Here is a 15229-nt window from a genome sequence, read left to right on the forward strand (position 1 = left end):
TCCCTCCCGCCCTCCCTCCCGCCCTCCCGCCCTCCCTCCCCGCCCTCCCTCCCGCCCTCCCTCCCGCCCTCCCTCCCTCCCTCCCGCCCTCCCTCCCTCCCTCCCGCCCTCCCTCCCTCCCGCCCTCCCTCCCTCCCTCCCGCCCTCCCGCCCTCCCGCCCTCCCGCCCTCCCTCCCTCCCTCCCTCCCTCCCTCCCTCCCTCCCTCCCTCCCTCCCGCCCTCCCTCCCTCCCGCCCGCCCTCCCTCCCGCCCGCCCTCCCTCCCGCCCGCCCTCCCTCCCGCCCGCCCTCCCTCCCGCCCGCCCTCCCTCCCGCCCGCCCTCCCTCCCTCCCGCCCGCCCTCCCTCCCGCCCGCCCGCCCTCCCTCCCGCCCGCCCTCCCTCCCTCCCTCCCTCCCGCCCTCCCTCCCTCCCTCCCGCCCGCCCTCCCTCCCTCCCGCCCGCCCTCCCTCCCTCCCGCCCGCCCTCCCTCCCTCCCGCCCGCCCTCCCTCCCTCCCGCCCGCCCTCCCTCCCTCCCGCCCTCCCTCCCTCCCTCCCGCCCTCCCTCCCTCCCGCCCTCCCTCCCTCCCTCCCTCCCTCCCTCCCTCCCTCCCTCCCTCCCTCCCTCCCTCCCTCCCTCCCTCCCTCCCTCCCTCCCGCCCTCCCTCCCTCCCGCCCTCCCTCCCTCCCTCCCTCCCTCCCTCCCTCCCTCCCTCCCTCCCTCCCTCCCTCCCTCCCTCCCTCCCTCCCTCCCTCCCTCCCTCCCTCCCTCCCTCCCTCCCTCCCTCCCTCCCTCCCGCCCTCCCTCCCTCCCTCCCGCCCGCCCGCCCGCCCTCCCGCCCGCCCTCCCTCCCGCCCTCCCTCCCTCCCTCCCTCCCTCCCTCCCTCCCTCCCTCCCTCCCTCCCGCCCTCCCGCCCTCCCTCCCGCCCTCCCTCCCGCCCTCCCGCCCTCCCTCCCTCCCTCCCGCCCTCCCTCCCTCCCTCCCGCCCTCCCTCCCTCCCTCCCTCCCTCCCTCCCGCCCTCCCTCCCTCCCTCCCGCCCTCCCTCCCTCCCTCCCGCCCTCCCTCCCTCCCTCCCTCCCGCCCTCCCTCCCTCCCTCCCTCCCGCCCTCCCTCCCTCCCGCCCTCCCTCCCTCCCGCCCTCCCTCCCGCCCTCCCGCCCTCCCGCCCTCCCTCCCGCCCTCCCTCCCTCCCGCCCTCCCTCCCGCCCTCCCTCCCTCCCGCCCTCCCTCCCTCCCGCCCTCCCTCCCTCCCGCCCTCCCTCCCGCCCTCCCTCCCTCCCGCCCTCCCTCCCTCCCGCCCTCCCTCCCTCCCGCCCTCCCTCCCTCCCGCCCTCCCTCCCTCCCTCCCTCCCGCCCTCCCTCCCTCCCTCCCGCCCTCCCTCCCGCCCTCCCTCCCGCCCTCCCGCCCGCCCTCCCTCCCTCCCTCCCGCCCTCCCGCCCTCCCTCCCGCCCTCCCGCCCTCCCTCCCGCCCTCCCGCCCTCCCTCCCTCCCTCCCGCCCTCCCTCCCTCCCTCCCTCCCGCCCTCCCGCCCTCCCTCCCTCCCGCCCTCCCTCCCTCCCTCCCTCCCGCCCTCCCTCCCTCCCTCCCGCCCTCCCTCCCTCCCGCCCTCCCTCCCGCCCTCCCTCCCTCCCTCCCGCCCTCCCTCCCTCCCTCCCGCCCTCCCTCCCTCCCTCCCTCCCGCCCTCCCGCCCTCCCGCCCTCCCGCCCTCCCGCCCTCCCTCCCTCCCTCCCTCCCTCCCGCCCTCCCTCCCGCCCTCCCGCCCTCCCGCCCTCCCGCCCTCCCTCCCTCCCTCCCTCCCGCCCTCCCTCCCTCCCGCCCTCCCTCCCTCCCGCCCTCCCTCCCTCCCTCCCTCCCTCCCTCCCGCCCTCCCTCCCTCCCTCCCGCCCTCCCTCCCTCCCTCCCTCCCTCCCTCCCTCCCTCCCGCCCTCCCGCCCTCCCTCCCTCCCTCCCGCCCTCCCTCCCTCCCTCCCTCCCTCCCGCCCTCCCTCCCTCCCTCCCTCCCTCCCTCCCTCCCTCCCTCCCGCCCTCCCGCCCTCCCTCCCGCCCTCCCGCCCTCCCTCCCTCCCTCCCGCCCTCCCTCCCTCCCTCCCGCCCTCCCTCCCTCCCTCCCTCCCTCCCTCCCTCCCTCCCTCCCTCCCTCCCTCCCTCCCTCCCGCCCTCCCTCCCTCCCTCCCGCCCTCCCTCCCTCCCTCCCGCCCTCCCTCCCTCCCTCCCGCCCTCCCTCCCGCCCTCCCTCCCGCCCTCCCTCCCGCCCTCCCTCCCGCCCTCCCGCCCTCCCTCCCGCCCTCCCGCCCTCCCTCCCGCCCTCCCGCCCTCCCTCCCGCCCTCCCGCCCTCCCTCCCGCCCTCCCGCCCTCCCTCCCTCCCGCCCTCCCTCCCTCCCTCCCGCCCTCCCGCCCTCCCGCCCTCCCTCCCGCCCTCCCTCCCTCCCTCCCGCCCTCCCTCCCGCCCTCCCGCCCTCCCTCCCGCCCTCCCGCCCTCCCTCCCGCCCTCCCGCCCTCCCGCCCTCCCGCCCGCCCTCCCGCCCTCCCGCCCTCCCGCCCTCCCGCCCTCCCTCCCTCCCTCCCTCCCTCCCTCCCTCCCTCCCTCCCTCCCTCCCTCCCTCCCTCCCTCCCTCCCTCCCGCCCTCCCTCCCGCCCTCCCTCCCGCCCTCCCTCCCGCCCTCCCTCCCTCCCGCCCTCCCTCCCTCCCTCCCTCCCTCCCGCCCTCCCTCCCTCCCTCCCTCCCTCCCTCCCTCCCTCCCGCCCTCCCTCCCTCCCTCCCTCCCTCCCTCCCGCCCTCCCTCCCTCCCGCCCTCCCTCCCGCCCTCCCTCCCTCCCTCCCGCCCTCCCTCCCTCCCTCCCGCCCTCCCTCCCTCCCTCCCTCCCTCCCTCCCTCCCTCCCTCCCTCCCTCCCTCCCTCCCTCCCTCCCTCCCTCCCTCCCTCCCTCCCTCCCTCACTCACTCACTCACTCACTCACTCACTCACTCACTCACTCACTCACTCACTCACTCACTCACTCACTCACTCACTCACTCCCTCCACCCAGTGTCCCAGACATCCCCTATTTATTTGTGTTCAAATACTCCTCACCCATTTTCCCTGCACAATGTAATTAACATTAACAATCCTTAACAATGCAATTGCCATTAACAGTATAATTAATAAGATATTGATAATTCAAGCAAACCAATGCATGGCAACATTTACCCTCCATGTGAGTAAATAGTTCCAATTACATTTACTCATCTTATTTCCATAACACTCCAAACCCTTTTCCTTCACACATTCTGGGCATTATATTTCACTGGGCATGGCTCACCATCACCTTCTCGAAGGCAATTGGAGATGGGTGATAAGTGCTGGCCCAGCTAGCGACACCCACATGGTATAAAAGATTTAAAACAACATATGAGAGCCAGACATTGAAGGCAGTGAAAAGAATTACATCTTGCAGGATGTTAATGTGCATTCAGTGTGTTTCTGGTGCCTTGAGAAACAAAGGAATGGATTTGCTTCGTTGTGCAAGCGTACGATGGGCAGGAAAAGCCTGGCTGGTCCCCTCCGTCCTTCCAGACACTCAGGATGATGGAACAGTTGTACAATCTCCCAGGAATGGTTAAAGCAAAACTGGGAACAATCTGGGGTTGATTTTGAGGGGAAAAAAACACCCCTGCTGTAATTAAATTCGAATGATGATTTTGGAACCATTGTTACAAAAACCCATCTGGTTCAATGATCCCCTTTCGGGGAGGAAATCTGCTGTCCTTACCTGGTCTGGCCTACATTTAACTCCAGATCCACAGCAATATGATTGACTCTTAAATGCCCTCTAAAATGACAATGAGCAATAAATGCTGGCCCAGCCAGCAAAGCCCACATCCCATGAACAAATTAAAAAAGTAAAATTCTCTCTGAACTCCTCAGATGGTTGACCCCTGTCCAGGAAATCACATTGACCCTGCATATTAACCTATTAATCCATTTCTACGTGTTACAGAGTCTGATCCAGTCACAAACTGGCCCAGCTCCCTTCTTGAAACAAGAACTCTGTCATTTTTTACTGCACCTTATCTATGGCAATTGAATTCTTTTCCAGGAATTGCAAATACAATTGCTTGCAAGAATGAAAATAATGTGCAACGAGTGTACTGATTATAGTAAATACAGAAAAAAAAGTTGAATTGCGTGGCTTGTTCCGCCTTCATTGATGTAACTGTGTAAGCAGGGCTAAGATAGTGTTAGATTTTATGAGCAAATGACAGCGGCAATGAAGTGGGCAGTTCAAAATGCCAACACATGTATCACTTTGATTTGTGTGACTCCCATTCTATCTTCGGTGCTGTCTCTATAAGGTGCCCTTGGGCACAGAGCCATTGTAAATGAACTTTCCATCTTAACTGCATAAATATCGCTTAATAAATAAGTAAATGCAAATTGCTTTGTCTCCTCCAGCAAAAAGATCTTCGTACTGAGTGAAAAATGGGCACTGCGTAATTTTAATGGGTGCCAGAGGATGTGTTTTGGGTTTTGTTCATCAAGAGTCAATATTGATGATTATTGAATGTTATTTTGTATATATTTCCTAACGGGTTCTTCTACTCCCTCCAACCTGCCCACCACCCACAGGCGAAATCCCTGATCTCTTACCCGATGAAGAAGTGGAAAACATCATCAACAATGTGCGGAATGAGGTCAAAGGGCAGGGATTGATGGACACCCGGGAGAACTGCTGGAAATTCTTCATTGATCGTGTCAGGAGGCAACTAAAGGTAATTCTAAACCTAAGGACGTTTCTTTTCCATTCATTTCTGGTTCCAAAGTTGCCCCAGCGATCGAAAGTTTGTTGAAAGACTGCGAAAATTCTAATGGACTGCGCTGATTCTTGCCAGAGCTTGAAATTTCACTATTAGTGCTAAATCCTGTACACAACAAAAGGAATTGAAGGCTCAATTTGGGCTGTCAATTTATTACGTGTTAATGCAATATTAATGTTCTGCCGTCAAATGTCATTATCGGGTTTCATGCAATGACGTTCAAGGGTAAACTCTATTAACTAAATCATTTCTTACTTCACTTTGGAGACTGTGAACCCAATGTTTGATTAATGTACACATCTAAATCTACTCCTTAGTTGCAGAATCTGAAACATATTGATGGTTGGAGGCAATGCATTATGACAGAAGTGTTAATACATTCATGGCATTTATGGACTGAGGGTCTGTTATTTTAACATTTCTTTTCACTTCCTAAGTATATTCTAATCAAATTTATCTAGGAAGACACAATACATCATTTTGCTCATTTCACTGCTAATTTCAAAGGCACAATAAAAAGGGGACAATATTCTGAAAATAAAATGCAGTTTTTTTTTCAGTTGGCAATGAATTCACATTACAAGTAATATCATGGAATCCATATAGTGCAGGAGGAGGCCATTTGGCCCATCAAGCCTGCACCGCATCTCCAACAGAGCATCCCACCTAGTAGCCCCACGTATTTACCCCACTAATTCCCTTAACCTGCACATCTCGGGGCACTGAGGAACAATTTAGCATGGAGAGTCCACCTAGCTTGCATATCTTTGGACAGTGGGAGGAAACCAGAGCACCCAGAGGAAACCCACATAGACACGGGGAGAACATGCAAACTCTGCACAGTCACCCAAGGCTAGAATTGAACCCAGGTTCCTGGCGCTGTGAGGCAGCAGTGCTAACCACTGTGCCGCCCTATCTGTGAGATACTGCTGTTGGATTTTAGAATCTGTGGGCCTGCACCAGGCATGGTAATAGTTAACTCAGAAACTAGACTGTGTTATATATTAGAGTCCAAAATGTTCTCAAATGCTTTATTCTGCCTCTCAAAGCAAAAATTGACTGAGCCAAGATGAAATTCAATTCTTACTTAGGGTGAGAAAAGGCTGTTCTCTTTCTTAAATCTCTCTTCGTTTATGAGTGGGACCAATGATAGTCACACTGTGACAGGATTTTTGAGAAGAATTTTTGTGACCCAGGGTGGCAAGGCTTATTCAGCGATCATCAGTTTTGTGCGTTTGGGTTGACATTGATTTATGTCGTAACTCACTAAAGAAGAGCTTGATTAAAGTGAGTAGCTTCAGGTCACTGCTGTGTAAAGTTCTCTGTACAAGTCTGCAGGGTTGACACCCTGGGGTGCTGGGGTTCGTTTTTTTTAAACTCCAGAAATAATCAGACTTTAGCAATCCAAGATAATTTATCCCTTTTATCCTTTTAACTTTGGCTAATGGCTAATTGCTCCTAAGGCTTACAGCTAATTGCCATAATAGCACTTAAGCGACCATCCAAGCTTGTCAAAAAGAAATATCTTTGTACCTGGAATTGCTCTCTTGACTGTAACCAACAGATTATGGATTTGATACGCAGAGAAAGAGGGATATCTGACATCTGAGGGCTTGATTCACGTGAAGTTTGCAAGTATCTGTGGTCCTTTAAAAATGGTGCGTGGAACTTGGATATGGAAATCCTGCTCCAGTTTCCCATTGATCCAGTTTTCTTCCAACAGGGGAAAGCATGATTCACACAGATGGAAATCTAAAACTCAGCAGGGAAACCTAGTGTTGAATTCAAACAGACCCAATTTTAACAGTTCCACTGGCCTTAACCCACCAATGTGGGACACACAAGTTGACAAAGTAGACTGAATTGCACTTGATGGGTGGATAAGGTCTGTCTGTGTCATGATCTAAAGTTTTTGTTTTAAATCCCCTGCTCTTTGAACTTGAAGAAAAAAGCTTAAACTGACAGTGAGAGGCTTAAAAAGAAACATCATCTGCTGGACTGCTTTGATTCACAGGCCATCTTAGAGAAAGACATGACCAACTTATCAACTGTTTCATTTGAGTTATTTGCTGATATTTCTCAAGGACTGGTATTATGTAATTATGAATGCTTGGCAGAGTTTCATTAGCTTTAATTATTTCAATGGGAGTTCTGAGGTCATAGTTTGCTTGACAATTTAAAGCGGCTATTAAAGGATTAGCTGTCTTTGTGGCCAAGGCATTGAATTGTGTATGTTTTATACAAGATTAACTACTTGAGATTTAAAAGCATTGAACATGAATGGGAGGTTTTTCTTCGTTAACTATGTGCATGGGAGAGCAGTTTTCAATTGTTGGAAGTTTATTTGTTTTCATCTCCACTTGTCTGCTGAGAACTGCCCATGGTGAACACTGGGTGAGTGGCTATGAAAGTGGCATGGAGAGTTTGAAGGCCATTAGGTGGGTGAGGGTATGAGTTGCCTGGAGGTGACGTGTGGCATGAGGAGTGGATGAGCTTTGAGGGGGTATGAGGGCTAGAAGAACGAATATGACATGATAAATTCCCAGGGAATAACCAGCCTTGGCACTTGCCCACTTCTGTGACCATCTCCAGTCTGATTCTGGGCTTAGCGGGCCCAACTTTGTCCCTGCCCTGCCTGCCCAGAGTGAAAATTGTGTCTAATGGAATGGTTTAAATCAGGGTGGGAAATTGACTGACTTGAACTCCCCATCTTGGCAGCAAAATTGGGCACAAACTGTAAAAATGTTCTATAAATTTATAAACTTGAAATGGGCGGCAGGGTGGCACAGTGGTTAACACTGCTGCTTCACTGTGCCAGGAACCCGGGTTCGATTTCAGCCTTAAGAGACCTGTGTGGAGTTTTCACATCCTGCCAATGTTCTCTGTGGGTTTCCTCCGGGTGCTCCGGTTTCCTCCAACAGGCCAAAGATTAGATGCAGGTTAGGTGGATTAGCCATGGTAAATGTGTGGGGTTAGGGGAGGGGGGAGGATGTGTCTGGGTAAGATGCTCTGTTGGTGAGTCAGTGCAGACCCGATGGGCTGAATGGCCTCCTTCTGCACTGTAGGGATTCTCTTGAGTTGGAGAAATAAAAATAGCTGTTTGTATTTTGAAAGGTTAAATTATTTGTAATCCAGTTATTTGAAGTAGAATATGCTGAAAAAAAAAGCTTAACTGTAGGGAAATGTTAGAGTTAACAGTGAAATGAGATAATTTCCTTCTAACTGTATAGGTCTATGGTTCATTAACAGTAATAGAGCCAATTCACTACCTGTTCTGTACAGGGAACTGAAAACTGCCAGTCCTGTCCATCAATCAGTCTGCCTTTCACACATAGAACAAATGGTCAGATGCTACTATATAATTTTGGAATTTGTACGGATAAGATGTTTTACATCGCTGATCCAAGACTGGGAAATGATGTTTGCATAATTGTAAGAGTTAATAAGCTGGGATGGTCTTTAAATCAGTGCAGTATTAATTCCAGACTAACCATTACTGTTTGATCAATAACACTGAAAACAGCAGCACATCTTCTGTAATAAAGGCAAATACTGCAGATGCTGGAATCTGAAACAAAAACAGAAAATGCTGGGAAAACTCAGCAGATCTGACAACATCTGTGGAGAGAGAATAGAGCCAACGTTTCAAGTCTGCTGTGGTTAGAAACACAGCTATATATCCTGTCTGCTGAACACAGTTTTGACGTGTTGTCGTTGTCTCTTAGGTCGCTTTGTGTTTCTCGCCCGTCGGCAACAAGCTGCGTGTTCGCAGTCGGAAGTTCCCTGCTGTCGTGAACTGCACTGCAATAGACTGGTTCCATGAGTGGCCCCAAGATGCTCTGGAGTCTGTCAGCCTGCGATTCTTACAGGAGACCGACAACGTTCATGTAAGGCGCTTATGAGTAGTTACATGTTGAGTGAAGTCCGCCGGGTGCATTGCACAGTCAGTGCTAAAATTTGGGCCTTTCTCTCAGGAGCTGGGCACCAAGTTTCCAAATGCAAATCAAGTCACGATGAACAGAAAGTTGTAATTTTTATGATCCACCAAGGAAGGGCCAATGTTAATCAGATTGAGTAATTGATCCAGAACTGCAGTAAATTCTACTGATGAATAATAAAATGTTCACCATGATCTCATGTCACTTCACTGCACTGAGACTAGAACAATTTATGCAGATTTATTTATGGATAAAATCATGGGCCTCAGCAGAAAGATAGGCATTAAACCATATACACTATATACAAAGTGTTAGATTGTCAGTAATTCATACAGCTCCTAGAATGATAGAATCCCTACGTGCAGAAGGAGGCCATTTGGCCCATCAAGTCTGCACCGACTCTCCAAAAGAGCATCTTACCCAGGCCCACCTACCCCCACCCTATCACTGTAATCCTGTGCATTTACCATGGCTAATCCATTTAACACATCTTTGGACACTAAGGGGAAATTTATCATGGTCAATCCACCTAACCATTGAATTTTGGGAGGAAACCAGGGCACCTGGAGGAAACCCATGAAGAAACGGGGAGAATGTGCAAACTTCACACAGACAGTCACCCAAGGCTGGAAATGAACCTGGGTCCCTGGTGCTGTGAGGAAGGAGCATTAACCTCTGAGTAAATTCATAGAAACACTGATATTAAGTATATTCTTTTGAAACTCCTTTTGCTACTGTGAAGTAACTGGTAGCCTGAAGATCATTAGACAGTCCCTGGATTTTTTTTTGAAATTCAAGCAATTTCTTTGCAGCTATCAGTTGGGAAAAAAAATTAACGGCTTGAACACTTGGCCAAGAGTGGGTGAATATCCTCTAGGCGGTGTTCACACTTTCCCGGAAACTCTGATTATTAAAACACATCAATTACATTACATTTTTAATCAGCTAGTGCCAAGCAGAGGCTGCATAAGATCTCTTTATGGATGATCCCCTGGAAACAAGTGATTAGTTATAGTTTGAGCAGAGCAATGAGGATACAAAACATCAAAAGTATTCACATTGCGTTATAAACCATTAGTGAGACCACATTTAAAATGATATGTACAGCTGTTGCAAAAAGGATATTGGAGGGATACAGATGTGAACCACCAGAATTTTGGGGGGATGGAAGATTTAGATTTTGCGTAGCTATCATATAAAATGATCATGTTCTCAATGTTCTGTAACACTACATTCTGCATTCTCTTCTTTCCTTCTCTATGAACGGTATGCTTTGTCTATATAGCATGCAAGAAACAATACTTTTCACTGCATACTAATACATGTGACAATAATAAATCAAATCAAAACAATGGAAAAGAAAAGGTTGGGGTGGCATGGTGGCACAGTGGTTAGCACCGCTGCCTTACACTGTAAGGATCCGGGTTTGATTCCCGGCTTGGGTCGTTGCCTGTGTGGAGTCTGTACGTTCTCCCCGTGTCTGCATGGGTTTCTTCCGGGTCTTCTGGTTCCCTCCCATAGTCCAAAGATGTGCAAGTTAAGTTGATTGGCCATGCTACATTGACTCTAATGTCGGGGGGATTAGCAGGGTAAATATGTGGGGTTACGGGAATACGGTCTGGGTGGGATTGTGGTTGGTGCGAACTTGATGGGCCGAATGGCCTCCTTCTACACTGTTGGGATTCTATGACCAGGGATGTGATTGCTGCCTTTAGGATTTTAAAGTAAATAATATAGAAAATGACCAGCTTTTTTATCTGTTTTTCAAGGGGAGGTGATGGCCCAGTGGTATTATCGCTGGAATATTAATCCAGAAACTCAGCTAATGTTCTTGGGGCTCGGATTTGAATCCCATTGAATTCAGTAAAAAAAAAATGGAATTAACAATCTACTGATGACCATAAAACCATTGTCAATTGTTGGAAAAACCCATCTGGTTCACTAATGTCTTTTAGGGAAGGAAATCTGCCGTACTTACCTGGTCTGGCCTGCATGTGACTCCAGAGCCACAGCAATGACTCTCAACTGCCATCGGGCAACTAGGGATGGGCAATAAATGCTGGCCAGCCAGCGACACCCATGTCCCATGAATGAATGAAAACAATATTGTCCAGAACCAGAAAGGGGCTTCAAAGGAGTTAAACGCAAAGTTAATCAGTGGACACCTCATTTCACTGAGCAAGCGCTTAATTTATGGAGCACAGGAGACGGTGGAAGCAATATTGATTCATTCAAATGCAAATTATGTAATGATTTTTTTTAGGATAAAAACATTTTAGATACAGTTTTAGGTAATTTGAGACATGCAGAATGCTTTATTACATTATTTATTCTGTCATGGGATGTGGGCATCTGGCAAGGCCAATATTTGTTGCAAGTCCTTAATTGCCCTTGAACTGAATAGTTGCTCAGCCATTCCAGAGTGCAGAGTGCTGTGGATCTGGAGTAACGTGTAGGCCAGATAAGAATGGCAGATTTCCTTCCCTAAAGGACGTGAGTGAATCAGATGGTTTTCTATGACATCGACAAATTTCATGGTCACTATTCCTGAGACTAGCTGCTTAACTCCAGATGCTATGAATTGAATTGAAATTCCAGCAGCTATCTTGGTGGGATTTTGAACGCAGGCTCCCCCCCCTCCTCCCCCCCCCCCCCACCCCCCCCCCCCACCCCCCCATGAGAATTAGCCATGGCCTCTGGATTACTAGTCCAATGACATTACCATTATGCCGCAGTCTTCCTAGACCTATCGTTCCCACTAATGGGATTTTCTAGAGAAAAGCAAACTTGCATTGACATGCCAAAGACACAGATAGCTGGAGCCATGTTTAGTTTGGATTTATTTTATCTAAATCACTGAAACAAATGTAAATACTCCTGCTTTTCTCACACTTTTACCTGTTTAATCAATATAAACATTTATAATAATCACTTTGTGTTTTATAGTCTTCTATTGATTGTATCTTTTGATAACAGCCCTATATCTCATGGTTATGTTCTACCGTAACTTAACCGTATTGCTAACATATCTAAACTTCAATATTGAAAATAGTGAACAAAATAATGATTTGAGTTCAGAAGATGGACATGTATTGTGATTTATTCTTTGAAGGAAAATTGATTCGGTTTGAATTAATTTCTCTTTCTGCATTATGGTGGCACAGTGGTTAGCACTGTGGATCTGGGTTCAATTCACAGCTTGGGTAACTGTGTGGAGTTTGCATGTTCTCCCCGTGTCTGCGTGGGTTTACTCCAGGTGTCCTGGTTTCCTCCCACAGTCCAAAGATGTGCAGGTTAGGGGGATTAGTGAGCTTATGGGAATCGGGCCTGGGTAAGAAGCTCTATCAGAGATTCGGTGCAGACTCGTTGGGCCAAATAGCCTCCTTCTGCACTGTAGGATTCTGTGATTAAAATAATTGGTTTAATATCGTGAACGTCTATTTATCTGGGTCCTGGTGCATCGCTGTCTGTTCTGAGTTGTGTGGAAGGTACAGCACTGTGCTAGTGCAAACAATTAGAATACCAGCATTTTTAAAGATCCAACGATGGTTGTTCTAATTATTTCCCAATTAAAAAAAAACATTAATAGTGTCTCAATCTCCCACAGAGCACTGCTTGCAAATAGTGCTGTCCTGTAATTTAAAACAAAATCATGTTGTCTTCAGTATATATTTTGACAAAACAGGGTGTCTTCTGTGTGATTCGTAGTTGTGAATGCATTGTGCTTGTGTTTGTAAATGCCAATCATTAAGTAGTTTTGTCTTTAATGATATTTTTACTGACAGTGTAGAAATTCTCTACCTTCTGTCCCCAGAAAGTATTGTCAATACAATAGTTTCTTTCATGACTTTACTTTCTCTTTTTCAGCCTGAAATAAAGGAATCTGTCAGCAAATTTATGGCATACGTTCACATAACTGTCAATGAGACATCCAAGTCTTACTTGGTTAATGAGCGGCGCTACAATTACACCACACCCAAGTCGTTCCTCGAACAGATTCGGTTGTACCAAAGCCTGCTGGCTAAGAAAAGCAAACAGCTCACTGCCAATATGGAACGTTTGGAGAATGGACTGGAGAAATTGAACAGTACATCGGCACAGGTAAAGCACCGTCTCAATATGCTTCACCTACAAAGCCAGGGTGATTGCTCCTTCACATTGATGTTAGGTGGACTGTTACCTGTGTTGCATTCTTTGCAAGTTCAGTTGCATACATCTGACAAACGTGTACTGATTGGTAAACTGAATGCTCTCCTGCTTCTGAAATGGATTTCGGGAGTTGTTAGAGAGGCTTTTTTGGAAAGAGGCATCATTTTTGTAGATAGTTCTTGTCTTGATGCGCTTTGGGGCAGATACAAAATGTTGCCAATCATCATAAAGTTCTACAGTGCAGAAGGAGGCTATTTGGCTTATCGAGTCTGCACTGACCACAATCCCACCCAGGCCCTATCCCCGTAACCCCATGCATTTACCCTACCTAATCCCCCTGACAACTAAGGAGCAATTTAGCATGGCCAATCCACCTAGCCCGCACATCTTTGGATCGTGGGAGGAAACTGGAGCACCCAGAGGAAACCCACACAGACATGGGGAGAATGTGCAAACTCCACACAGACAGTGACCTGAGCCGGGAATCGAACCCGAGTCCCTGGCGCTGTGAGGTAGCAGTGCTAACCACCGTACCACCCTTATCTTTTGCCCATTTTTTCAAAATGTGTTGTAAAAGCTTTCACTGGATGAGATGTATAGATTAATTCCACACGCCCTGTGGATAATTTTAGCTAACACGGGCTGGAGCCCTGACCCTTATTTGTGCTGTGCAGATTGCGAGAATCATGTTAGACAAAGGCTGAGTTTTCCCAAGGAAACTTTCCCCAAAGCTCACTGAGGAATCAATAATCCTTCACTGATGTGAAAGAGAAGATCAAGAACACAGGTTGTGTGTGACTGGTTTGACCTGTCTTGTTGCTTCGTACCTAAAGATTAACCGGAGCCAACAATCAAACATGAGTGGGTTTTAAGTTTCCCATTGGATTACCTTAATGTATGATTCAGAGAGGATGGAAAGCTGCAACCTCTGTAGAATTATGCTTCTGACTGTAGACAAGATAACCAAACGCAGAAGGAATGTGATGGCTTTCATACAGCTGGGAAGATTGAAGTGCGCTGAGCAAGTTGTGTGAGCCTTGCATAATGGAAATGTCAGTGTAGAAATACATTGTGGGCTTTTGCTTGACTATCAGGGTTAAGCGCTTCGGAATGTCCCTGGAAGCGATCAAGCCTGTCAGGCATAACTTTAACAAAGCAGGTTATACTCAGTGTATAGAAATGGCAGGCTTGGTTTTGTGACGATCTCATGATTTAGAGTGAACATATTTCAGCCCAATCTCAGGCAAAACGTCTTTACCCAAAGCGGCGTCATTCATGTCATTTTGTGGAATATTCTTCTTCTTAATTTGCAATAAAACTTTCTGCAGTAAATTGGTTATTTTGGCTGGGTGAGATAGTAACTTTTTCTGAATGTACTACATGCATAATGCATTGTTACAAAGCCACAGGCCAAGTAATTATTGATTATATCACCACTTGTCACTTGCTTGGCTGCTAAAGTTGATGGAATTTTTGCAAATGTACCACGAGGTCTGTCCTCATTTATAAGATCTGCCCGGAGGCACAGATGATCTGCGACACCAGAACATCAGATAGCAAGACCTGACTTTTTAAATATGCTTTGACCTGTTTGTTTCCTGCAGCTCTAGCTTGTGACAAGGGGATATATGTAGCTGTTACTGGGTGGCATAACTATAAGGTTCATGGAGGGAGATATAGGAGGGAAGTCTGAGGTAGGTTGTTTACTCAGAGAGTGGTTGGGGTGTGGAATGGACTGTCTGCTGTGATAGTGGAGTCGGACACTTTAGGAACTTTCAAGCGGTTATTGGATAGGCACATGCAGCACACCAGAATGATAGGGAGTGGGATAGCTTGATCTTGGTTTCGGACAAAGCTCGGCACAACATCGAGGGCCGAAGGGTCTGTACTGTGCTGTACTGTTCTATGTTCTATACCCAGTCCCTTCTGTTGTCTGTGCACTGCAGGATAAATGCTTGTACCTCCTTTATCCTGTCAGTGTTGGAAAAAGTTCATTCTGCAACTAGGATAAAGAGCTGATTTTACACCGAGTTTAGAGCCGCAAGCTAATCTGGCATGTTTGGAAATTCAGCTATGACTCGAACCAATTTTTACAGATGCACCATAGAAATCATCCTATCTGGGTGTTGCACAGCTTGGTATGGCCCCTGTCCTAAGACCGCAAGAAACTACAAAGTGTTATGAACATAGCCCAATCCATCACACAAACCAGCCTCCCATCCATTAACTACTTCTGGACTTCCCACTGCCTCGGGAAAGCAGCCTGTATAATCGAGTACCCCATCCTGGACATACTCTCTTCCTCCTCCTTCTGTCAGGAAAAAGATACAAAAGTCTCAAAACATGTACCAACCAAATCAAGAA

At 49.4% G+C, this 15229-nt stretch overlaps 1 protein-coding gene across 1 annotated transcript in view; it reads left to right on the top strand.

The window, feature by feature from the left end:
• Nucleotides 1-15229, top strand: part of dnah9 (dynein, axonemal, heavy chain 9) — a 591107-nt gene that overhangs the window by 315300 nt on the left and 260578 nt on the right. Inside the window, exons 46-48 of the mRNA XM_078225415.1 lie at nt 4591-4733; nt 8504-8665; nt 12584-12817. Coding sequence (XP_078081541.1) covers nt 4591-4733; nt 8504-8665; nt 12584-12817 — 539 coding nt within the window. The remainder of the gene's footprint in view (nt 1-4590; nt 4734-8503; nt 8666-12583; nt 12818-15229) is intronic.

Source organism: Mustelus asterias, chromosome 12, assembly GCF_964213995.1.
Source record: "Mustelus asterias chromosome 12, sMusAst1.hap1.1, whole genome shotgun sequence".
Lineage (NCBI taxonomy): Eukaryota > Metazoa > Chordata > Chondrichthyes > Carcharhiniformes > Triakidae > Mustelus > Mustelus asterias.